Source organism: Phoca vitulina, unplaced genomic scaffold, assembly GCF_004348235.1.
Source record: "Phoca vitulina isolate PV1807 unplaced genomic scaffold, GSC_HSeal_1.0 scaffold2, whole genome shotgun sequence".
Classification (NCBI taxonomy): domain Eukaryota; kingdom Metazoa; phylum Chordata; class Mammalia; order Carnivora; family Phocidae; genus Phoca; species Phoca vitulina.
This window is the reverse complement of record NW_022589705.1, coordinates 79,420,238-79,444,235: the sequence shown is the minus strand read 5'-3', so window position 1 is coordinate 79,444,235 and position 23,998 is coordinate 79,420,238. Positions and strand designations below refer to the sequence as shown.

At 38.6% G+C, this 23,998-nt stretch overlaps 1 protein-coding gene across 8 annotated transcripts in view; it reads left to right on the top strand.

Annotated features, from left to right (window-relative positions):
* EPB41 (erythrocyte membrane protein band 4.1) overlaps positions 1–23,998 on the top strand; it is a 195,453-nt gene that overhangs the window by 162,192 nt on the left and 9,263 nt on the right. For all 8 annotated transcript variants that reach the window (XM_032389745.1, XM_032389705.1, XM_032389694.1 and 5 more), the window contains one exon: positions 17,936–18,064. In XM_032389745.1, the coding sequence (XP_032245636.1) occupies positions 17,936–18,064 (129 nt within the window). The remainder of the gene's footprint in view (positions 1–17,935; positions 18,065–23,998) is intronic.

Genomic DNA, 23,998 nt, shown 5'->3' with positions numbered 1-23,998 from the left:
GTCGTTGAGGAAGTGTATGCTATTAGAAATGGTTTTCTGATCTTTTGTGATTGATATCCTAGAGAACAGCCTTCCACTTTATCATAGTCAGAATCCTGTTTGCAGTAAATAATAGAGTAAGTCTAACATTTCAAAGATTAGAGGGCAGGAGGAGCGTGAGTCCCAACTATCTCTTCAGGTCCCCCCCCCAAATCATTAAAGGGTGCAGTTTAGTCTCTCATTTTCTCCTCTACTATCTCCTTAAAGAAGAGTCTTCATATGTACAGGATCCTATCTCAATAAAACACAGAGACTAAAAATTAAGGGGAAACCATGGTTACTACTATGCATTTATTCATTGCCCTCATTATATATTGCAGAGATGCGAAGAGGCAGCATTATCAGAATTTTAGGGTTGGATAAGCCCCTAATCTAACTCTTCTCCACTCCAATGCTTGACTCTTCTGTACAATATCATTTAGTGATTTAAAACCATTTATAGACCAAGTGGTCTCTAGCCTCCCAAGATACAGCATACTACATCTTTGGACATCTCTGATTTTTGCATATAAATCATTCTTATATTAACTCGAAGTCTGTTTCCCTATAGATTTCAATTCTTGGTCCTGAATGGAGGCCTTCTGAAGAATTTTCTATCTTCCATATTATAAACTCTTCACATAGTTAAATGTAACTCTCATGTTGGAATTAGTCATAGTTTTGCCCTCTGATAACTTACCATCTGATATACAGATCTGCCCCAGTCTTCCTCCTAGCATGTTATCCTGCTTTCTTCTTTCTTTTTTCTAGCTGTTCTTGTTTTATCAGCTCTTTCTTTGTGGCTCCGTTGCCCATAGGTTGCTTGCCAATGGTTCATCCATCTTATGTTCTTACCCATTGACTTGCCCTCTCTCTTAAAAAGAACATCTTGAAATTCCTGGAAATCCCTGAGCTTCTTCACAGATGACACAGGCACGTGGGATTTTTTTTTTTTTTTTTTAGATGAAAGAGTGGAGGTGGGATAGTTGTGTAGCTTTGGAAACTTCTTGTAGCTCAGAATCTGTTGACAAGACAGAATGCCTTTCTGTTTTGAAGAAGCATACTGCCAGAGCCTGCATTCTAAGTTTGCTTGCCTTCTCTGACTGACTAATCTTTACATACTTTAGCACCCCTATGTGATTTAATTTATATCATTGTGATACGATAAACTTACGGAAACTTACTTTCTGTTTAACATTCTGATTATGGCTTAGATCCCCACCAGAAAAAGTGGTATTAAAAATTTGAAATGTTGTTAATCCATCTCTTTTAGCTTGTACCTGTCTCCTCAAAACTGTGATTCTCAAAGGTGAGAGGCTTTGTTTTATTCCTCTTTGCCAATCTGTCACCTTTGTATCTCTGATACATAACAAATAATTAAAACTTGTTAAATCGGATTAAATGATTAGTCACAGATAAACTTTTCACGTAGAATCTCTTGTATGGGGACACAAATTTATGCCAAATTAATCACCATATGCCTAATCAGTATATGCAAGTAGCCCAAAAAACCCATATATGGGCCAGAAGCCACTATCTCTGTTATTAATCCTGTAGTGTGGCCCGTGGTTTCTTCAGAGAATCTACTGTGGTAGGTGTCAGTCTCTCTTGTTAATGTCTTGTAATTAGGTTCAATTAAAAGCTCTTATCCATTTACCAAAGGTAACAACCGTTTTCCCTATGAAAGGTATTATTGAGACTGGGTGCTTGTTTATATGTATAAATGCATCTCGGAGTGTGATACCATAAAGGGAACCTGATATTTGACAATTTGTGTTTATCTAAAATACATTGCAGAGAAGAGTTTGATCCTTTTTTCTTGTGTTTCACATGGTATAAAAACATCAAATGTATCAAACTTGTGATATCAGGGTTTTGTATATCAGGTAGACCAGGAGTTGGCAAACTTTTTCTATAAATGTCCAGATAATAAATATTTTAGGCTTTGCAGGCCATATAATCACTGGTGTAAACACTCAACTTTGCCATAGACAATAAACAAACAAATGAACATGAACGTATTCCAATCAGACTTTATTTATGGACACTGAAATTTGAATTTCATATAATTTTTATGGTCACTAAATATCATTCTGTGTTTTCCAAACCATTAAAAAATGTAAAACCATTCTTAGCTCAGAGCAATACAAAAACAAGGAGCGGGCTGGATTTGGACTGTTGGCTGTAGTTTGCTGACCCCTGATAGAGGTCTAGAGAACCAGAGAACTGATTAATTTACTCTTTCTGCCTTTGTACTATTTGAAGAGCTGTAGATGTTCTTAGCATCTTTATTCAGTGTTGAAGTATTTTTGGTCTTGTTTATGACTAGAAATGGAAAACAAAATGCAAGGCATTTGTTTCTATTTATTTAGCAAATGGGGTGCACCAGAACTGTAATCTAACATATCTGTAGCCACCACAACCCCCCTGCCTCTGTCAGTTCTCCAGGTTGTTCAATGTTAACTGTGCTCTTAACATATTTAGTGATAAATTCAGCTAACCCCTTTGTGTGGCTTGGTTTTCAAGGGTCTGCCTTCATTTTCCCCTAAGGAATAAAGAAACAATTCCCAAATTCACTTTCTCTTTAGATAGGTTTTAGAGATATCTAACAAACATGGTAAAGAACGTGAAATGATTTTTTACTCTGAAGCTTTGGTACACCTTAGTGTTTCAAGCAGTTGTATAAATTTAAGGTTGGGAATCTAAGGAAAACATTTTATAAGGGTTCCTCTTTCTAAATAAAGAGATTTCCCGAAGAGGAATTCCCCCCGATTCAGGGCCTATTGGGGCAGTATTTACCAATAAATCAGAATAAAATAAATTTATATTCTTTCAGAAGTGTCTTTGCTTCCTAGTTGACATGGACATGATTGTGTTCTGAAGGAGTCCTTGGTCTGTGTTTAGCTTTGGGAGGTGCTTTCTAATAAATCCATAAACTTACGTTCCTTACCATTCCCTGGTCCAGGATGCTTTAGCTCTGATACTAGGCTGAATAAATTGTTTATCCCTTAGCAGTTCAGCAAGATATTTAAGCCTAAAGAAATTGGCTAAGAACTTCTCTTTTGGAACGTTTTCTTTGATATTTTTCTTACATTATTTGCTGCTAATATGTAAATTTATCATGAATAAATCTTAATGAAAATCTGATTCTGGGTGATAGTAGTCATTAAGGAAATAGGAGCCAGCAATGCAGTATATAGACCCACTCCAAAAAAAAAAAAAGGAAAGGAAAAGAAACCTCTGCTTCGGGGGATTAGCAAGAAATATTGTCAGCCAGTCTTTTTAGAAAAGTTCCCTTGTTTTTCCATATTTTCACTCTTCTCTATGTCCCAGTAATTGTCTTTTGCTCAGTCCTAAAGCAGAGATAACCTTGACATGTGTTCAGTTCTTAGAATATTAATGTTTTAAAATCAGCTTGGAACTCATTTGACTTATTTATACCAAGTGTTATAAATAACTTTTTTCTAACCATCTTAATCAGTCACTACAACACATGAAATTGTCGCATCTGTTAGAAGCATTTTTAATATGCTGAGTTTGTCTTTTGTTTTTTTAAAAAGCGCTCTACAAATTAGTGGTTATTAACCATCCAGTATTGCCACTGTGATCATAGTGAAGAGTGAAGAATGGGGTGGGTGTGGATATGTGGGTGTGAGGAGAGCGTGCTCCTGTAATGTGGAATTAACACAAGGTATACCACTTTATCTTTCACTTCACCTTGGGTAAACCTTATCTCTTATGTTACTCTGACAGTTCTAGATTCTATTGTATTACCCAGGTAATTACTTAAAACCCCAACACTCCACATTTTGAAGTGGTCTGTTTACTAGCTCAAAGTATGTACTTTATGGCCATGTCTGAGTAGTATAAAAATTTGAAGAGTTTCTTCAAAGCCATGTTCTTTTTAGGAACTTGTTGAAAATGTTAACATGGAAAGTCATTTTCGTTATTATAGGATTCTTCAGGAAGAGAAGACATAGCTGGTTAGTATCTAATAATAGTTTCCTGTTGTACTTAGTTCTGTGGAATCAAGATGCTATTTTCTAGATATTAAATTGGGCCATAATGTTTTTCTAAGTACTTATTATATCTTTAATCATTTTTGGAATTGAGACTTCTGAGAAATCCTGCCAAATGTATTTAATTGTGTTCCATACTAAATGATCAGAGTTTTTGTACTGGTTATAACTCCTTCCTCTCCATCTCCATTTCTCTATCTTAGCCCTTCTTAGTATCTTGAAATAAAATTGACCAAACAAAGGCTTCTGGTCTCCTAGACATGTATACTATAACTTTTAATATTTGCTGAAAACTTTGACTTCTATAGCTCTATTCAGGTTTGAGAACACTCATATGATCTGTGGAGTCCTTGCTGGTGAGTGCAGTGTTAAGGCAAAATTTTCTATTACCTAATAGATAAAATTTTGCATCAGGCACTTATTTCGAAGCTGTTTGCTTTTACAGTCACCTTTTCTGGGGATAATCTAATAACAGCACTATTAAGGAAATTATAAAAACCATGTTTGAAGGATAACTGTCATTGGCAAATTTCATTTGCTGGCATTTGTTAAGAGGCTGCATTATGGAGTGATTTTCTTATAATAAGCAGTTTTACCAACTGTAATTTAATAAAGGCCAACATCTAAGTAAGCTCCTTTATCCAGATGTAATCTTTATATGCCAGAGAATAGCAATGAACCATGAAAATGACTTAAGTTTTGTGGAGAAGCTAGTGAGCACTACAAGGATGTATTTCTAGCTAGGGACCAATAGCATACTAACTTTATTTTTAAAAGAAAGTGGGGGTGGATATAGATAGCCAAGAGAGAAAATTTAGAATGAAGAGAAATGTATCGCAAGATAAAGAATGGCACACTAGAGAGGAAAGATAGAATTTTTAAATCATCTTTTGCTAGCCACATGGTTACTCTGTTGTTAGTTTATCCCCATCCTGAGTGTTTGTGATTCTAACGTCCTTTTTCAAACTGTCAGCTGGCCTGAGTTTTCCACTGAAAGTGTACCAAAACTATTATTTATGAGGCTTTTGGGGGTTGGGGGCCAGGGAATGATTTTCTTTTTGGTGATTTTTGTTCTTTCTTCATTCGTTTCCTTTTTTGGCTGAAGAATGGGCTTTTGCTGCTTGACTTGTCATCTTTATGTGCTGTTTATACATGGCTTTTACTAAAGAAGCTATTACCACATCTGATTTATCTCTTATTGCAAGTGCCCATATAAAAGCATTTGTTTTAACAGATTTTTTTTTTTAATCATCAGGTTGACGTTCTTACTGATTATTATACAACCATAGGAAACACCAATAATAATAATTTTCAAATTAGGAATAAGATTACAAATATTGATATTAAATTAATATATAAAGACATATGTTGTTTTTTTTTTTTTAAAGAGCTTTCCCCCAAGGCATTTGAAGCCGTTCTTTGCTGAAACATAAACTTGCCATGTTTTGTTAAAGAGAAGAATGTAGAAACAAAGCACTCGCAATTAACTGATCTAATCAGGATTGGATTCTACATGTTTTAGTTTGCATGTTGCAGACCATTTGGGGGTATTACTTAAATAGACTGTTGATAAGTTAAGTGACTGTAATATTTATTGTTTACTTTAGTAAAGAACCAGGAGCTGGACACTACTGCTGGGTATCTTCCTTCTGTGCTTAGCAAGATAACCTCGATTCCTGCTGGTTCTGTGGGCATTTGCGGTGCAAAGCGTTTCTTACTGGGTTTGCAAAGCAAGGGTAATGTGCTCTGTGGGTGAATGTGTGTCTGTGCACAACCCTGTCCCTCAATCCCATTGCCACCTTCTGCTCACTCCCTTTTTCTTACCAAATTTATTTTTTTAATTATATAAATCTTATTAAAAAGTCCAGATCCCCTTTTTGTGACATACAGAAACACCAATAACAGTTTAATGTATTAACTTTCCCTGAGGTATTTGCATTTGAACAGGCCACAAAGTCATTGCAAAGATGGTAACATTACAGAGCTGATCGTATCATTGAACAGCATGTGTAGGGCCAGTCCTAGGTCTCTGGTAAAATCGAGGAGTGCCTGGCTGGCTCAGTCCGTGGAGCATGTGTCTCTTGATCGCGGGGTTGTGAGTTCGAGCCCCACATTGGGTATGGAGATTACCTAAAAAATTTTTTTTAAAAAAGAATGGTGGATATCATATCAGGGTGCCTGGGTGGCTCAGTTGGTTAAGCGACTGCCTTCAGCTCAGGTCATGATCCTGGAGTCCCTGGATCGGGTCCCACATCAGGTTCCCGGCTCAGCAGGGAGTCTACTTCTCCCTTTGACCCTCCCCCCTCTCATGTCTCTCTCTCTCTCTCATTCTCTCTCTCAAATAAATAAATAAAATCTTTTAAAAAAATAAAAAATAAAAAATAATTTAAAAGAAGAATGGTAAAATAGAATGAAGAGAATGTGAAAACCAATGGTAGTTTAATAGATGTGGTAGATTTAGGGTTCCATTGTGGAAAGTGACTATAGAGGTAGTATGTTAAATCTTAGACTCTTTTTACAGAAAATTTAATAATTTCAGGAAGCAAAATCTGTGGGTAGTAACATAGATATGATTTGGGCTTAGGAACAACAGTAAATCTATTAAGCTTTAAATGATTATAAATTTTGTGACTAATCAGACATGTTTTTCCTAATTTTCTTTCTTAACAGACAGTATATATCTCAAAACTTTCATGAGGATCTCGGCTCAGGAATTTTTATTAAATAGTCTCATAGTGTGCCTATTTTAATTCTTATATTCTGTCACAATTTCTTTCTTCAAAATTCTGTCTGGTGTGATGTTCTCTAAGATATAAGGAGAACCTGGCTGAGAACTTGCTAAGCCAAAAGGAAGACCAGCCTTAGTTAAATCTATAGGATTGGCCCACTTTGGGTGCTTAAGAAACACTTCCAAGTAGGGACTAGGTGTCTTTATTGCTCTGGTTCATGTTTCTTTGCAAAAAGTAAAATTTTAAGAAATAGAGTACAAAGACAAATAGTATCTAGTATTTGCCCATCATTTCATTGTGAGCACCTGTACAGTGAACCTCCTAATAACCATAACGGTGATGTTCTTACTTTTTTTTTTTTTTAAGATTTTATTTATTTATTTGACAGAGAGCGAGATAGCGAGAGCAGGAACACAAGCAGGGGGAGTGGGAGAGGGAGAAGCAGGCTTCCTGCTGAGCGGGGAGCCCGATGCGGGGCTTGATCCCGGACCCTGGGATCATGACCGGAGCCAAAGGCAGACGCTTAACGACTGAGCCACCCAGGCGCCCCTGTTCTTACTTCTTCTGATAAAACAGAGTCTCAGAGGTTGAGAGGCCTGCCCAGGAACGAGCAGTTTTTAAGTGAAAGAACTGGAACTAGAACCCAGGTCTTCGATGTTTCAGCCTGGTGACTTTCTATCATGCCACAGCTGTCCCCTAAGTCACTCAGTCCCCAAATGAAAATGTGGTAAAAGTTACAGAGTGTGAATTAAGGAGAAAGTTGGAATTTGTGAGACCCTAATGATTTATGAAACTGGGTATTAAAAATGGCTCTCAGAAAAGAAAATGCTTCTCTAAGATCCTGAAGCCACTGATGAATTGATTCATTAATGCTGGACTCCCTTCATCTTAAGTTAAATCCCCCAGGTTGAGTCCTGCAGAATGTCCCAGAACCTGAAATAGGATCTCTCTTCAGTGTATAGGAACCAGAAGATAGGGATGAGAAATGAGGCCTTGCCTGAGGTTGAGACAGAGGTGTCAGGGCTTTTGTTTGGCCCTGGGATGATCTGGTTTCTGGTATTAAAATCATTCAGTAGGGGTGCCTGGGCGGCTCAGTCAGGTAAGGGTCTGACTCTTGATCTCAGCTCAGGTCTTGATCTCAGGGTTGTGAGTTCAAGCCCCACGTTTATATATTTTATAAACAATAAAATTATATTTATTATTAAAAATAATAATAAAATAAAAAGCAAAAAATCATTCAATAAAAGGAATTAAATTTTTTAGAAGAAAATAATTAGTAGTTTCCTTTACATGTTTATTGGAGATATTTAGGTCAATAGCTTAAATTCCCATCAATTAAATCAAACCTCACACACAATGTCAAAAGAAAACTCGATTGATATCCAGAAGCAAACAAACCAAAAACACCTCATTGTGAAACCAAATGACGTTTTGTATCTCTAAGAATTATTCGAGCTTCATCAAAAAAAGTATTTTTGGTATTCTGTGCCTGAGTCCCCAAGTATATTTATGTCAGGGTCAAACCCTTGCTGACTTGGAGTAGAATGTTTGAGATGGTTTAAGATGGTGTTAGTAAAGTGTGTTAGACCAGGATATTCATGCAATTTAGTGACAGAATTTGTATTTTGGTCTGGCTGGACTATGAACATTTTTTTGCAGTTATTATTTGTGTTTCCTACTTCTCAGTTTCGTCCATTCGATAAAGTAAAATGTCACCTTAGCATGTTAATGGCCCTCTCTTAAAATTTGTCTGGTTTTTAGCAAGTAAGAACACCCATATTTATTCATATTTGTCTATACTATCCATTTGAACATGGACATATATGAAGATAAATTTTTCATAGGTATTCTAGAGATAGATCTTTGGAAACATTGAATAAAATATTAGGGAAAGGCATTTTTTTTCAAACTCAAAATTCAACATATATTGATTCCCAGGCTCTCATTAGAAGTTAGCTTTATAACTGACATGATTATTTTCTTCTTTCAAAATTGTTCTGTCAACTGTCTAATTCTGCTTGTATGGACTCAATAACATTACTGACTGGCTTATTTTGGTGCTTAGTGTAACAGTATCATACCTGAGAACACACTAAAAAATTAACAAGACACTGTAATTAAACTCGAGACCAGCTCTGATAAAAGTTGCCTTTTCCCCAAGTTTCCACCATTGCCGCCACCATAAGATATATTTATCTTGTGTAAATATACTTAACTGCCATCTGTACATACCATTGTCAGTATCGTCAATTAAATCTAAGCACCCTAGGATTGGATCACTTCTTTCTTTCATCTATCCCCAAATCACCTAAAAGACATTTCTCTTCTGAGATGACAAACAACCGTTTATTGAATTTATTCAGTCATTCTTATGTTTTATACTTGATTGCAATAAAATAAGATTTAAGCCTGAGGTGCAGGGCACTCAGGCAATAAATAAATAAATAAATAAAAGAAAAATATAAATCATTCTGATTGAAGTGTGATAGTGTTGATTTGTAGTATATATCACTTAATCTACAGTTACTGTTCAGGTCAAGTTTTAGGATTCTTTGATCTTTAATATTTTATATTCCCAGTTGCTGTCATGACTGGCAAGAGAATGATAATTTTCTTTGCATGTCTTTACTGGTTTCAGAGGCATGTTACCTAATAAGAAAATCTACTAAGGAATTAAGTCACAGATACAACCATATTTTTGTTCACATTCCTGAGAATAGCCTTGCCATCTTTAAATCAGAAAACATTAAAATATAATGAAGCTACACCTTTAAGTTGAGCTATTTCTTTTCCGCCCAGATACATTAAGTCCACAATCATTGACTTTGACTTTCAAAATCCACTTGCTAAATTACTAAGGTTTTATATTATCCTTATAAAAGAGAATGTTTGTATTAGTTACCAGTTGCTTACATTACTTACCATTCTTTCTATTAACTACTTTTCCTTTTAGGAAACTATTTTAACTGTTTTTTTTAAGATTTTACTTATTTATTTGAGAGACTGAGAGATAGTGAGAGAGAGCACGAGCGGGGAGGAGAGGGAGAAGCAGGGAGCTCCACGAGGGGCTTAGCACAGGGCCTGACCCCAGGACCCTGGGATCATGACCTGAGCCAAAGGCAGATGCTTAACCGACTGAGCCACCCAGGTGCCCCTATTTTTAACTGTTTTTAAATGGTTGGAGGACATTAAGGATTTATCAGCACTTCATAAATTGTTTACCAGACTCTTCAAGTTTTGCGGATTACTTCATTATGAAACCAGATACGAAAGCTTGCATAAGAAAATAATTAAATAACATTTTTTATAACAAAAGTAATGCATATTCATTTAGAAAGGTTAGGAAATACAGAAAAATACAAAGAAATTATTTGCAATTCTTGGGGTGCCTGGCTGGCTCAGTTGGTAGAGCATATGACTCTTGATCTCGGGGTCATGAGTTCAAGTCCCACGTTGGGCATAGAGCTTACTTTAAAAAAAAATTATTTGCAATTCTGCTGCTACTACTACTGATATTTTATTTTTAAGATTTTATTTATTTATTTGACAGAGAGAGACACAGCGAGAGAGGGAACAGAAGCAGGGGGAGTGGGAGAGGGAGAAGCAGGCTTCCCGCCGAGCAGTGAGCCCGATGTGGGGCTCGATCCCAGGACCCTGGGATCATGACCTGAGCCGAAGGCAGATGCTTAACGACGGAGCCATACAGGCGGCTCTAGTACTGATATTTTAATATGCCCTGAAGTCTTTTTCATGTGTGTAGTTATACACAGGAAAATATAATTTTTAAATGGGTAAGAAATAAAGCACATAGCACATTACCAAGGGGAGGGTTTAGTCTTTGAAGTTAGCATTTTTGCCTTCTTCCCTCATTCCCACATTTAATTATGGTCCTGAGATGAAAGTAGTTCCCTGAAATCACATGGCAAGTTGGCAGTGATACTGCTGTTCTTCACTTGGACCTTATTGTGTACCCAGGATTTTAATATATAGAAAGATAAAATGAGACAATAGCAGGTCCTTTTCTTCCTTCTAATACAGAAAGGAATTGCTTTTCCGTTGCCACCCAGAGATAAAAAGCAGTCTTCACTAAAGCAGGAAATAGGTGATCAAATGTGTGTGGGAAAAATTACTACATGGCCCCTCCAGAAAAAAACATACAGTTTTTTTCTTATGTGGCAAAATTTTAGGAAAGTTTTCAGGATTTATTTTCATTGTGATGTTTATAGGATAAGATAGTCTTGTAAGCATAACTGTGGTTCTTTCATTGGTCTAAGGTATAAGTGCCTTGCTTCAAAAACAACCTGAAGAGAAAAAGTCTCTGGATTGCATTTAATGGAGTGGCACTGCTCTTAATGATGTCTGGGATCTTTAAGTCAAGGGAGAGGTAATTTATAACTCACAAGGGCACATACCTACACAGGGTTTGGTGATCCTGAGACATAATCCTTCTAAATAAATAACTTTTCAAGAGAAAATCTTTAGAAAGAAAAACATTTGTTTTTTTTTTCCCCCAAAGAAAATACTTAATCATCATACTTAGCAGGTACCATTCACTCTTTAAATAAAATTGGAAACTTTCCAATAGTATTCTCGATTAAATATTTGTCTAACATTCTTGCTTCTCCTATCCTGGAAACCAACCAGATAGCCTGGCTGTACTTTGTACAGGCAGCTGGTCTTACTATTGTAGCATCTTTCTTCTTCTAGATCCCCCATCAGTCCAGATAAGCAACGTCTGAATTAACACCTTTGAATCACATTACGTCTCAATTTTGTCAGTTACTGTGGGAGGTTCAGACGCAGTCCTATATTTGTTCATACCCTGACAAGATTCCTTTAAAGTTTCCAGGCCAGTTTGGTATATGCTGCTGTGCAGAGTCTTTTATAATCCAGTGGCCCTTGCTGATGTCAACAGCTAAAGGCACAACACTGTCAGTTAACATTCCTCACTTACGTTACTTGCCCAAGTTTGGGAGTCGTGTCATGGAGATTTTAATATCTTCTTTTTGTCTCCATCTTTTCTTCTGGCTTTTCAGCCTTCTCCTTATTTTTAAAAGTATAGTGTTGGGCACTGAAATCAGACTCTGCTAAGAGGACTTTGGACAATCTTGGTACTTCTCGAAAGTATTGTCAGGTTTGGTGCACATTCTTTTGAACATAATAGGACATGTCCTCTGGTCTTACTTGAAATATTTTGTTGCCATGGATGAAATGGGCTTTAGAACCAGAAACCAACTTGAGTTTAAACCGTAGCTCCGTCACTTCGCTAGCTCTGAGTTGCTTAACCTCTCTATATCTCTAAAGTAGAGATAGTGACCACTGCATAGTGAGGTTATGAAAAATTAAGTGAGGAAACATATTAAAGTGACTAGTGTACTATCTGGCATGTTGTGAACATGAATAATGTTAGTTTTTGTCTTATTTTACTGATGTAGGAGATAAAATCCTGGATGAGAGAGTGGGTCTGGTCAAGTGGGCCACTCTCTATGTTCTTTCCTTTCCTTTTTTTTTTTTTTCAGTGTGTGTGTGAGGGGGTGCAGGGGAGAGGGAGAGAATTTTAAGCAGGCACCATGCCCAGCTGATAAGGGCCTCGATCTCACAACACTGAGATCGTGACCTAAGCCAAAATCAAGAGTTGGGTGCTTAACCAACTGAGCCACCCAGGCGCTGCCACTTTTTATGTTCTTTCTAAACATGCCTTTTCAGTTTTTAAATAGCACAAGGCCAAGTAGAAGTTCTCAAGTCACCTGGATTTATTGAATATACTTTCAACAAGTTTTTACTGAACATTACGTGCCAAAAACTGAACAAGAGAGATACAGAGCTAAGTAACAGGAAATCCTTATCTCCACTCCCCCCCCCCCCGTCAAGGAACTCACAGTCTAAGGGGAAAGATGGATTACTAAACCAGTAATGACAAGGTGCAATAGGAACAAAGAGGAATAGTATCTACATACTTTAGGTAGTCAGGGGAAAACTTCCAGAACTGACACTTGAGCTGAGCATGGACTTCCAGGCAGAAGGAACAATATTGACAATATTTACAAAGGCAGGGAGGTGAAAGAAAGCATGTGCTGTTCCAGGAACTGCAAATAGTTTTGAATTAATGGAAAGAAGGTTATCTGTGGAGGTATGACAGGGTGAAGCTGGAAAGAGAGGTAAGAGTCATATTTTAAAGTATTTTCTATGTCTTACTAAAGGGTCTTAACTTTAACCAGAGGCAGTGAAGAACCACTAAAGGGTTTTAAGCTGCAAAATGGAGTTCTCAGTGTTTCATTTTAGAAATAAATACTTTAGGGGCACCTGGATGGCTCAGGTCATGATCCCGGAGTCCCAGGATTGGGAATGAGCCCCGAGCAGGGCTACCCCTCAGTGGGGAGTCTGCTTCTCCCTCTGCCCCTCCCCCAGCTTGTGCTCTCTCTCTCTCTCTCTCTCTCTCTCTCTCAAGATAAATAAAATCTTAAAAATAGAGAAATAAACACTTTAGCAGCAGAGTAGAGGATGTGTTCAAGGAAGGTTTGAGATGAGAAAGAAGGAAGGAAAAAAGCAAAGAAGAAAAACTAGGGCCTTAGTAGTAAGCTAAGTGAAGCATTACAAGGGCCTGAATGAAGGTAGTAAACGTGGGAATAGAAACAGATAGATAAGGGCAATATTAAAATAGAATGGAAATGCCTTGCAGTAATTTACAGGTGTTGGTGGATGAGTATAAGGAAGGCGTTGAAGATGATTTCAGGATTCTGGCATGGAAGACTGGATGGATGATGGTGCCATTTACCAATATAACAGAAATGATGGAGGAAGTTGGGGTGGCAGGTCCAGGCAGCAGCAGAGATGAGCTTAGTTTGGGGCATATTGCATTCCATATGGCTGGGAAGATGTCCAGTAAGTAGTTGGCTGTGTCCAGATCTGGACAACAGCACCAACTGGGGAGGTTGATTTGACCATATGTGAGAATGCTCTAAGTGGTAATCTTACCCAACTGTTACTAATTTTCCTTTTATTTCCAGTGACTGACATGTATTAAGTGGTCAGTAAATATTTGTCAAATTGATGTTACTGTGGCTGCAGCTTTTATCGGTGGTCTCCTATGTACATGCTTTGAAAAAAAAAAAATCATTGCTCGATCTAGTTTTACTCAACAGTAGGCAACTTTGGGCCAGATGTTGCTTGCCTAAGCAGTGTTCAACTCACAAATGGCTTCTTCATGACAGAAGTATTACTTGAGCAGACTGGTATAAAATTGGCTCTAACTTGATTTTCTTAGGTATTTTCCTGGTTCTAAATCAGCCTTCTCAATTGTAACAAAATTGTTTGGAAAAGCCGTGAAGTTTTTCTCCATGTGAGTGGGCTTGGATATGCTATTCACAGTGCTAAAGCTAGCATAATAGCAATTTAAGAAAATCTATTTGTTTATTACCAGCTGATCTATTTTTGGACAGCTCTAACAGCTTGTCTGACTCAAAAGAAATGGTGAGAAAAGTGCCCTAGAGAGTAATACAGTGCGTAAATAATAACAACTAATTTATTCCATTTAATAAGGCCCTAGCATATTATAGGTACTCAGAATGTTGGTTGAATTAAGTGACTGTATATGATACTTAAGAATTTACAAAGTGCTTTCACATATATTATTTTTTTTTTTTTTGATCTTCAGAATCCCATGAGTCAAACCAGGTATTAGTCTCATTTTAAATATGAGGAAATTCACATACTCTTAGCAATAATATTTTATGTATCTCTGATTCGTCTGCAAACAGAGACAGTTTCTGTTGTCCTCTCTTAGTCTCATTTTTCATGCCCTATGTAATCTTCATAATCAGTCCATGAAAGACCTGCCTCATCTGAATTCAACTTGTACCACTTTGAGATGCGCTTGAGTTGACGGTTTCAAGATGGCTTAGAAGTAAAGTTGCCCTGATATTCTTGAATGTGGTGCATCTTGCCTTGCCCTAATAGGGCACTGGTTTATATTCATCACAATGTAGGTTGGTTTACAAGTTAAGGTTAAAAAAATATAATGCATGTCATGTGATTTGAGGACTAACATGTAAGCTGATCCAAGCACGTGTCATTGACTCCAGGAATACGTTTTTAAAAGAGTCATTTTGTTAGTAAGTTACTAGGTGGTATGTAATATGGGAAGTTGATCTTACCAAAATTTCCGGCCTACGTGGCTTTCTGGTGAGCACATGCACATGTTTACTTTTCCTGACATTTGGCTTCAGTCAGCCGGTTGGTTTTTCACATGGCTCATATTCTTTTTTTTACTCATGTGAATTCCTTCTCTTCTACCTTTAGCACCTTTCTTTAAACTTTGGGATTATGTCCATCCATGGTGATGTTATCTCATCATCCACATTCTTTTGGAAGTACTTATTTTAGGTCTGTTTTTCCTGTGGTGTGAGGCACTTGGCCCAGGACGGGACTGTTTCCAGAACTTACTTCTTAGGCGTGAAGATAGGTCATTCATCTGTGAAGAAATATATCTCGGGGTGCCTGGGTGGCTCAGTTGGTTAAGCGTCTGCCTTTGGCTCAGTTCATGATCTCAGAGTCCTGGGATCGAGTCCCACATCGGGCTCCCTGCTCAGTGGGGAATCTGCTTCTCCCTCCCCCTCTGCGCCTCCCCCCTGCTTGTGTGCTCTATCTCAAATAAAAAAAAAAAATAATAATAATAATAAATAATCTTTTAAAAAATATATCTCAGGGGCGCCTGGGTGGCTCAGTCGTTAGGCGGCTGCCTTCGGGTCCTGGGATCGAGTCCCACATCGGGCTCCCTGCTCAGCGGGAAGCCTGCTTCTCCCTCTCCCACTCCCCCTGCTTGTGTTCCTGCTCTCGCTGTCTCTGTCAAATAAATAAATAAAATCTTTAAAAAATATATATATATATATATATATCTCAGCTTCTTTATTATGTTTACAAAGAAATATTTCACTATTTTTGGTATTTAATTTCATGACAATGGTTGGATTAAGTTTGTTCTGGATGTATTCGATGTTTTAATGCCTGGAGATTTTAGCTTCTCCATCAGGGGCTGTTATGATGATATTTATGGTTTGGAGATATGAAACATTTTTCAAACTGATCAGGCTTCTGGAGAATATGTTTCAATAGGCTCATAAATTGCATTGTTCCCTGTGCATAGTAATGAGTTAGGTATTTAGGAATGGCAAAGTAACTGCTTTAAGTATGAAGAGTAGGAGTTATACAGGCAAGATCATAGTAACACAGTAACACAAAGTGCTTGGTACTGTGTGAGGCACATCAAAATTATTTCTCAAGTTAACAGGGTTATAGAGATAAGACCAAAACGAGGTTGGAACTGCTTAAGCCACTAATATATTTATCAGTGAAGAGCAGTTGTTCCTTTTGGCTACCTCAGGAGCCAAGATTCTTAGTTTATATTAATACTAATATTTTTGAGACCTCTTAAAAATTATTGTTGATTCTCAGAGTTCACGATATTCCCTACTTATTCCTAATCTTCTTGCTTCATTTGTAGAATATAAATGGCATTCGAACAGAGGAGGTGGCTGCCGTGACAAAGGGGCCATCTACCAACCCTGACTCTGAATGGGATGGTCCCAAGCACTCAGTAATTCCTAGTAAGAGCCAAATGACCACCCCGTCGGAGTCTCCACAAAGCTTTGAGTTTGGCTCCCTCTCCATAAGCAGCAAGGAGACAGAAGAGAAGGAGCAGGGGGCAGCTGGCTATCTTGATGTTAAGGAAATGCCAAGAGGCTCAAGTGGGGAATGTATAGGAGTGGAGGAACAGGCCAGTGCCTTAAAGTTCTCAGTATCACCAGCTTCCTCTCAGCTGCAACTTGGTGAAAAAAAGGCAGAGAGTAGTGAAGAACATGTTACACCAGCAGAGCCACTTGGAAAGCAAAATGGATCATTTCATGACTCTCGTGTGGGTAACCAGTTCCCCACCCTCATTCGAAGTTTCCAGGTAGTAACCGATTCAGTGATGCAGGTCTAATGACTCACTTTGGGAGAGGGCCAGAATCTGCTCTGTGGAGGAGGTGGTGGTGGTGGTGAGGGCAGTCGCCTCTTTGCTTTTTTGAGAATCACAGAATAAAATCGAAGCCCTTGATTACTACAAATAAATTTATTCAGAGGAATTAACTCCATGGCTAGAAATGCTTTCTCCCCCGAGGACTTAAAACTCTTGGGGGTAAATTCCAGCTGCTTATCTTTATGAAGCTGATGTGAGTGGGTTCCTCTTTTCCTTGCTTAAGTATGGGCTATATAAAGAGGTGAATTTCTGAGACTTCTGTGGTGAAGAGCCATTAGTGTTCTGGGGCCATGCTCAAAAAATTCAAATATTTTTCGTTAAAAGAGACAACTGATTTCTTTTTTTTTTTTTTTTTTTGAGATTTCAGACCCAAAATAATTATTTCTGTACTGCGGCCACATAGTATAGCCCACCACTCCCACTGACCCCACTCACAAGGGCTTCCATGCTCATAGGCACTAATCTCCTATGCTAAGGTGGATGGCCACTTAACTTCATCACAATCAAATGGTAGTTTTAGGGTGATTTATAGTCTTTGGCAAGGTGAGCTGATGGACAAGAAGCCTTTGATATTCCACTAATGTTCATTCTTCTTAAATTCTGAGATTAATCACCAGGTGGTGGTAGAAGTGATGATTTTCTTTCCAGTTTTCCAAATACTGTTCCTTCTCAATAAATCCAAAGTGAATGTCTGACATTGATTTGAAAGAAGTTAATGAATTCCAAGATAAAGTATTCCAATGTCATTGCTATTTCATGTCCCATTTGTAGTTAGTGGAGGAAATGCGACTGATTTTCTTAATTATAATGGCACAGTCACAAGGACAAACAAAAGGGACTGCTGTTTGGCAAACAGTTTTATATTCAAATTCTGAAGGTCAATCTAAAGTGTTTTGTATCACTGATCATAACCGTCTGATCTTAAAGCTTTCCATTAAGTATATGAAAATGATTACAGTAATGCTGTTTTTAAATATCCCTCATGATTTGACACCTTGTCAAGGCTACTTGGAATAGTGTCCAAGTCTTGGGCAGAGACTGAGCTAGCCCTTTGCTTGATTAGAGCTATCACTTTGATCAGATCAATGTCAGAAGATTAGTTCTCCACAGCCTTCTGAAGACTCTGGTAACTCTGTTTCTTTACTGCTTCACAGCCTCCCCTGGTGAAGACTCAGACCGTCACCATCTCAGATACTGCCAACGCTGTGAAAAGTGAAATCCCAACCAAAGATGTCCCTATTGTTCACACTGAGACCAAGACCATCACTTATGAGGCTGCCCAGGTGGGACATGATGTGCTGTTTCAGAAGCAAAGACTAGAGTAAACACAATAAATAACCTTCATTCTTTAGAGTCTGTAATCATTTGCTGCAGGTAATGCTAGGCTTTTCTGGGGTGATTCTTTTTATTTATTTATTTATTTTTAAAGATTTTATTTATTTGACAGAGAGAGAGAGACAGTGAGAGAGGGAACAGAAGCAGGGGGAGTGGGAGAGGGAGAAGCAGGCCCCCCACGGAGCAGGGAGCCCGATGCGGGGCTCCATCCCAGGACCCTGGGACCATGACCTGAGCCGAAGGCAGACACTTAACTGACCAAGCCACCCAGGCGCCCTGGGGTAATTCTTTTTAGAAGAGATTACTGATCTAAGGATGTCCCAAAGTACTTCACTAAAAGCAAAGTTGTCTCGCATCTGATTGCTTATATCCTCCACCCAATTCAGTTAGGGAAGGCGGTCTAGTGTAATGGTTCAGAACATGGGCTTTGGGTCACACAAACCTGAGCTCAGGTTCTGGCTCCTCCACTTACTCCAATTGCTACAAGTAATTGAATGTCTCTGAGCCTTGATTGCTGTCCCCCCCATCTATCCCCCCACCCCACCCATGATGTTAGTATCTGCCTCATGATTTTATTTTTAAAATTTTTTTTTTTTTTTTAAGATTTTATTTATTTATTTGAGAGAGAGAGAATGAGAGAGAGCACGAGCGGGAAGAGGGTCAGAGGGAGAAGCAGACCCCCCGCTGAGCAGGGAGCCCGATGTGGGACTCGATCCCGGGACTCCAGGATCATGACCTGAGCTGAAGGCAGTCGCTTAACCAACTGAGCCACCCAGGCGCCCTATTTTTAAAATTTTTTTTTAAAAGATTTTATTTATTTGAGAGAGAGCGAGCATGAGCAGAGGGAGGGGCAGAGGGAGAAGCAGACTCCCTGCTGAGTAGGGAGCCTGACACAGCTCAATCCCAGGACCCTGGGATCATGACCTGAGCCAAAGGCAGACACTTTAACCGACTGAGCCACCTAGGCACCCCTGCCTCATGATTTTATTATGAAGATTGTATAAGATATGACACTGTATGGACTTGACTTGAGCATCATGCCTGAAAGTGTAAATAAGTAACAGCTACAATATAATTTATGTGGTGCCTGGCTGGCTCAGTTGGAGGAGCATGCAACTCTTGATCCTGGGGTTGTGAGTTCAAGCTCCATGTTGGGTGTAGAGATTACTTAAAAATAAAATCTTTAAAAAAATTATTAAAATTTATTACAATTAAATTTAAAATCACACAAGAATTTAAGTATTTAAAATTTTTGTTTAAATAAAAATTTTATTTACTTTTAGTAAAAATCCTCCTTCATTGTTGGTAATTTGAATGAGCTAAGACTTGCTTTATGTTGAATTGTTTTTTTCCTTTCTTTTATTCATAGAAGCCAAAAGTTAGAAAAAGTTTTCCCCCTATAAACTGACAAGCACATATAAACAGATATTTTTGTTGAGCATTTATGTATTAGGCCAAAGAAACTAAAATCGGATGAAGAGTTAGACAATGTGAGATTATATGAAAGGTTGTTCGGGGCGCCTGGGTGGCTCAGATGGTTGAGCGTCTGCCTTCTGCTCGGGTCATGATCCCGGGCTTCTGGGATCGAGTCCCGTATCGGGCTCCCTGCTGGGCGGGGAGCCTGCTTCTCCCTCTGCCTCTGCCTCTCTCTCTCTCTCTGACTTTCATGAATAAATAAATAAAACATTTAAAAAAAAAAAAAAAGAAAGAAAGGTTGTTCCTCTGAGGCTAGCGTAGTCGGGAAAATCCACTCTGAGGAGGCCACATTTGGGCTGAAGCCTGCATGGCAGGAACAAGGCAGCCAGCCGTGCAAAGCCCTGGCTGAGTGATTTCACCTAAATCCTTACGGCTGATCCTCACACCATGAACTGGAAGACGATATCCCTTTCAGGAAACGGCATCACTTGCCAATTAAGAGCATGTGCTTTACAATTAGAGTATCCTAACTCAACCACATACTAGCTGGATAACTTTAAACAAATCGCTAATCTCTCTCCCCCTCTGTTTCTTTGGGTGTAAAATGGGGCTAGTATCATCTTCCATTGCAAGATTTGGGGGAGGATTCAGTGAAATGATGTCTGTAGAGTGTTTGGTGCATTCGTGGAGCTCAGTCACTGTTAGTATGCTTCTCCCATCTCTCTTGGTCTAGAGTGTGGAATTTGGTAAATAATGAGGTTGCTTAGAAGTGTTTTAGCAGTGGTGATAAAGCAGCATCATCGAGGCACTGATTTTTGGAAGGTGATTCCTAAGGCTGTGTGCTGATTTTGTAAAGTAGGGGGATGCCTGGAGACAGGGATATGACTAGAGCAAGTCTGGGGAGATGCTTGTGAAGAACTGAAGTGTAGCTGGAGGAAATGAGAAGAAAGAGCTGTGTCAAGTCAAGACAGACAGAAATGAATGAATAGGACTTGGCAGTACAGGGGATTGAAGAAGGAAGGAATAGGAAATTACTTTAAGATTGTGCACGTCATTAACCAGAGGATGTAAGAATTACTTTCATATGGTAGGAAACTCTTTAAATTGTTACTGCCATGGAAACAATCTAACTAGCCATCAGTAGGGAGCAGGTTAAATAAGTTATGGTATATCCAATTAGTATAATTCTGTGCAGATTTTAAAAAAGCTTCTGATGGGAATAATCTATGTGATAAATTAATAGATAAAAAAGCACCTGGGTGGCTCAGTCAGTCAGGTGTCCAGCTCTTGGTTTCAGCTCAGGTCATGATCTCAGGGTCATGAGATCGAGCCCCGCATCAGGCTCTGTGCTCAGAGGGGAGCCTGCTTGAGATTCTTTCCCTCCCTCTCCTTTTGCCCCCCCCTTCTCTCTCAAAAATAAATAAATCCTTAAAAAAAAAAAAAGCATGGTGGAATATGGTGTAATAATATGCTGTTTATAGGAGGGAAAGAGGAGGCTTGTATATGAATATATTATCTCCGAATGGGTACTCAAAAAGAAAACCCAAAAAGCAGTGGTGGCCTCTGATGAAGGGGACTGGGACTACAGGACTGTGGTCAGGAGTGGGAGGGAGACTGACATTTCACCATATTCTGTTTTGAAATGAATTCTGTAGCATATGCATGAAAGTTGTTAGGACCAGGCTGCCCACAGAAGCCCACATGGTTTGAGTGTAGCCCCTTAAAAAAGGGGAAAGGGAGCAGTCATTCTAAAATATACTCACGTGTAAGAGAAGTGGAGAGGCAGCTTGATGTGCTGGGTAAAGCATGTGGACTTTGGAGTTAGACTTGGATCTTAATTCCAACACTTGCTAGGTTTATGACCTTTGGCAAGTCACTTAAACTCTTTGAGCCTTAGTTTTCTCTTCTGAAAAATAACTTTGTAAGGTTATTAAAAGAAAGATAATATTTGCCTGGCATATGGTAGGTAATAAAAAATAGTAGCAATGACTATATTATATTGTTACATATCTATCTTTATTTCATTTTAACCAGGCTTGAGACAGTCAACCAAAATACACATGACTCCTTATTCATGCTAGACAGTGGCGCATAGTGGGGCAAGTGCTAACTTTGGAATAAAATTTCCTGGGTTCGAACGTGCTCCATCACTTACTGATGTGCAGTCAGGTTAATCACTCCGTGCCTCATTTTCCTCATTTGTAAAATGGGGCTAATAATGGTTCCACCTTATAGGGTTGTTGCAAGGAATAAATTAATGTGCATTTCAAATTAAGTTGTCACCACCATGGAAACAATCTAAATGTCCATCAATAGCGAACAAATTAAATAAATTGTGGTACATCCAATTAAGGTAATTCCATACAGCTATGAAAAGCCTCTGATGGGTATATGATAAACTGGTAAACAAAAAAGCATAGCGCAATATGGTGTAAATGATATCTAAAAAAAATGTGCCTGGCACATAATAAACACCAGATAATTATTTGCTATTGTTATTTTTGTACAATAACTATTTCTGCTTCTCTTATTATCTTGCCAAACAGGTTAGCCCAGGTACCTTTTTTTTTTTTTTTTTTAATTTTACAATTCCCACACTTTGGGGAACATGGTGAGAGGAGGTGGGGAGCCAAAATAGGATTTTACTGTTTGTGTATATGTGCGTGTGTGCATGCTTGAGGTAAAGCCTACCTATATAAAGGGAAGTGCACAGTTTTTAAGTGTTCCATTTGATTGATTTTTTTTTAAATGATGCCTACTTTTTTTTTAAGATTTTATTTATTTATTTGACAGAGAGAGAGAAAGAAAGAGAGAGAGAGAGAGCACAAGCAGGAGGAGCGGCAGGCAGAGGGGGAGGGAGAAGCAGGCTCCCCGCTGAACAGGGAGCTCCATGCAGGACTCGATCGCAGGACTCTGGGATCACGACCTGAGCCAAAGGCAGACGCTTAACTGACTGAGCCACCCAGGCGCCCCCATTTGATTGATCTTGACAAATATAAATACCTGTGTCACCAAGACACATTTGGGATACAGAACACTTCCACTGCTCTTGAAACTTTCTTCATAGCCTATTCTAGTTATTCCCTGCACCTCGAGGCAGCCACTACTTTGATTTCCATAACCATAGCTTAGTTTTGCCTGTTCTTGGACTCCATATAAATGGAAGTATCCAGTAGTACAACTTTAGTGTCTGAACATATTTGTTTAGGTTCGTCAAAGTTATAAGAATCTGTAGTTTACTGGTTTTTATTGTTGAATAGTGTCCCGTTGTACGAGTGTACCACAATTTGTTTATCCTTTCCTTTGTTGATGGACATTTGAGTTGATTCCAGTTTGGAGCAAATGTGAATAAAGCTTCTGGGAACATTCATGTGCAAGTCATTGTGTAGACATATGTTTGCACTTATCTTGGGTAAACACCTAAGAGTGGAATTGCTGGATCATAGGATAAATGGATGTTTAACTTTATAAACAACTCTCAAAGCCGCAGCACCATTTTGAGGAAACATTGGTTACAGGGTCAAAGAAGAGAGTCCACGTGTGGGAAGAGTGTAAGTCAGAAATCATAAAATGTCTCCTCCATCTTCCACTTCTTCAGAGACAGAAAGCAGGGAGGAAGGGAGTCGCTGGGAGGTAGGAGAATATGATAGAGTCACCGATTTAGTAGAGGTAGAGCTCTTCAAAAAAGTTTAACCCTCCTGGCACATAAATTTATATTCTTATAACAATGTAGAAAGTACTTTTACTTCTACAATCTCTTTAGATCTTCACAACCATGCCACGGTGGGGGCAGAGCTGTATTAAGTACTGCCTGTTACGAATGAGAAAACTAAAGCTCAGAGACATCAGAATGACTTGCCCGAGATCCCATCGCTAGTTACATCTGAGCTGGGACCCAAACCTCAGTCTGCAGATGAGAAGTTTCTTGCCCTAAGTTCCAGTTCAAACACTGATTAGCTATAGAACCTTGACAAAAGTATTTAACTTCTCTGGACCAACTATACAGTGAGGATAATAATAGTACCCACTTCAGATGTTGGGAGGTGGAATTGAGGTAACAATTGCATCCTGTGCTTGGCACATAGTAGGAGTACAATAAATGTTCTTTGAGTTTGAATCTAAGGTAGGTAGGTGGGTCTGGGCCGAAGAAAGCATTAGGGTAAGATTTCAGTATCACAGTCATGTCCCCTCTCTTCGTTTGGTCTAGATTTTTACCTGGAAGGGAACTAACTCAGCCAGGGACTCTTCTTCCTAATTCTCTTCTGCTCCTCCTATCTCCCACCCCCCATATCTCAATGTTTTGCCTCAGTGAAATGTGGTTCTGCTCAGAAAAAGGTTGGAGGCCTCTGCTTATAATACAGATGACTTCTATAAAGAGGGCAGGAAAAGATAGTAACGTAACACTTTTTTTTACTGCAGGGTTCTTTTTGAAAAGAATTGCAATCCTCTAAATTTTTTCTGAGCCT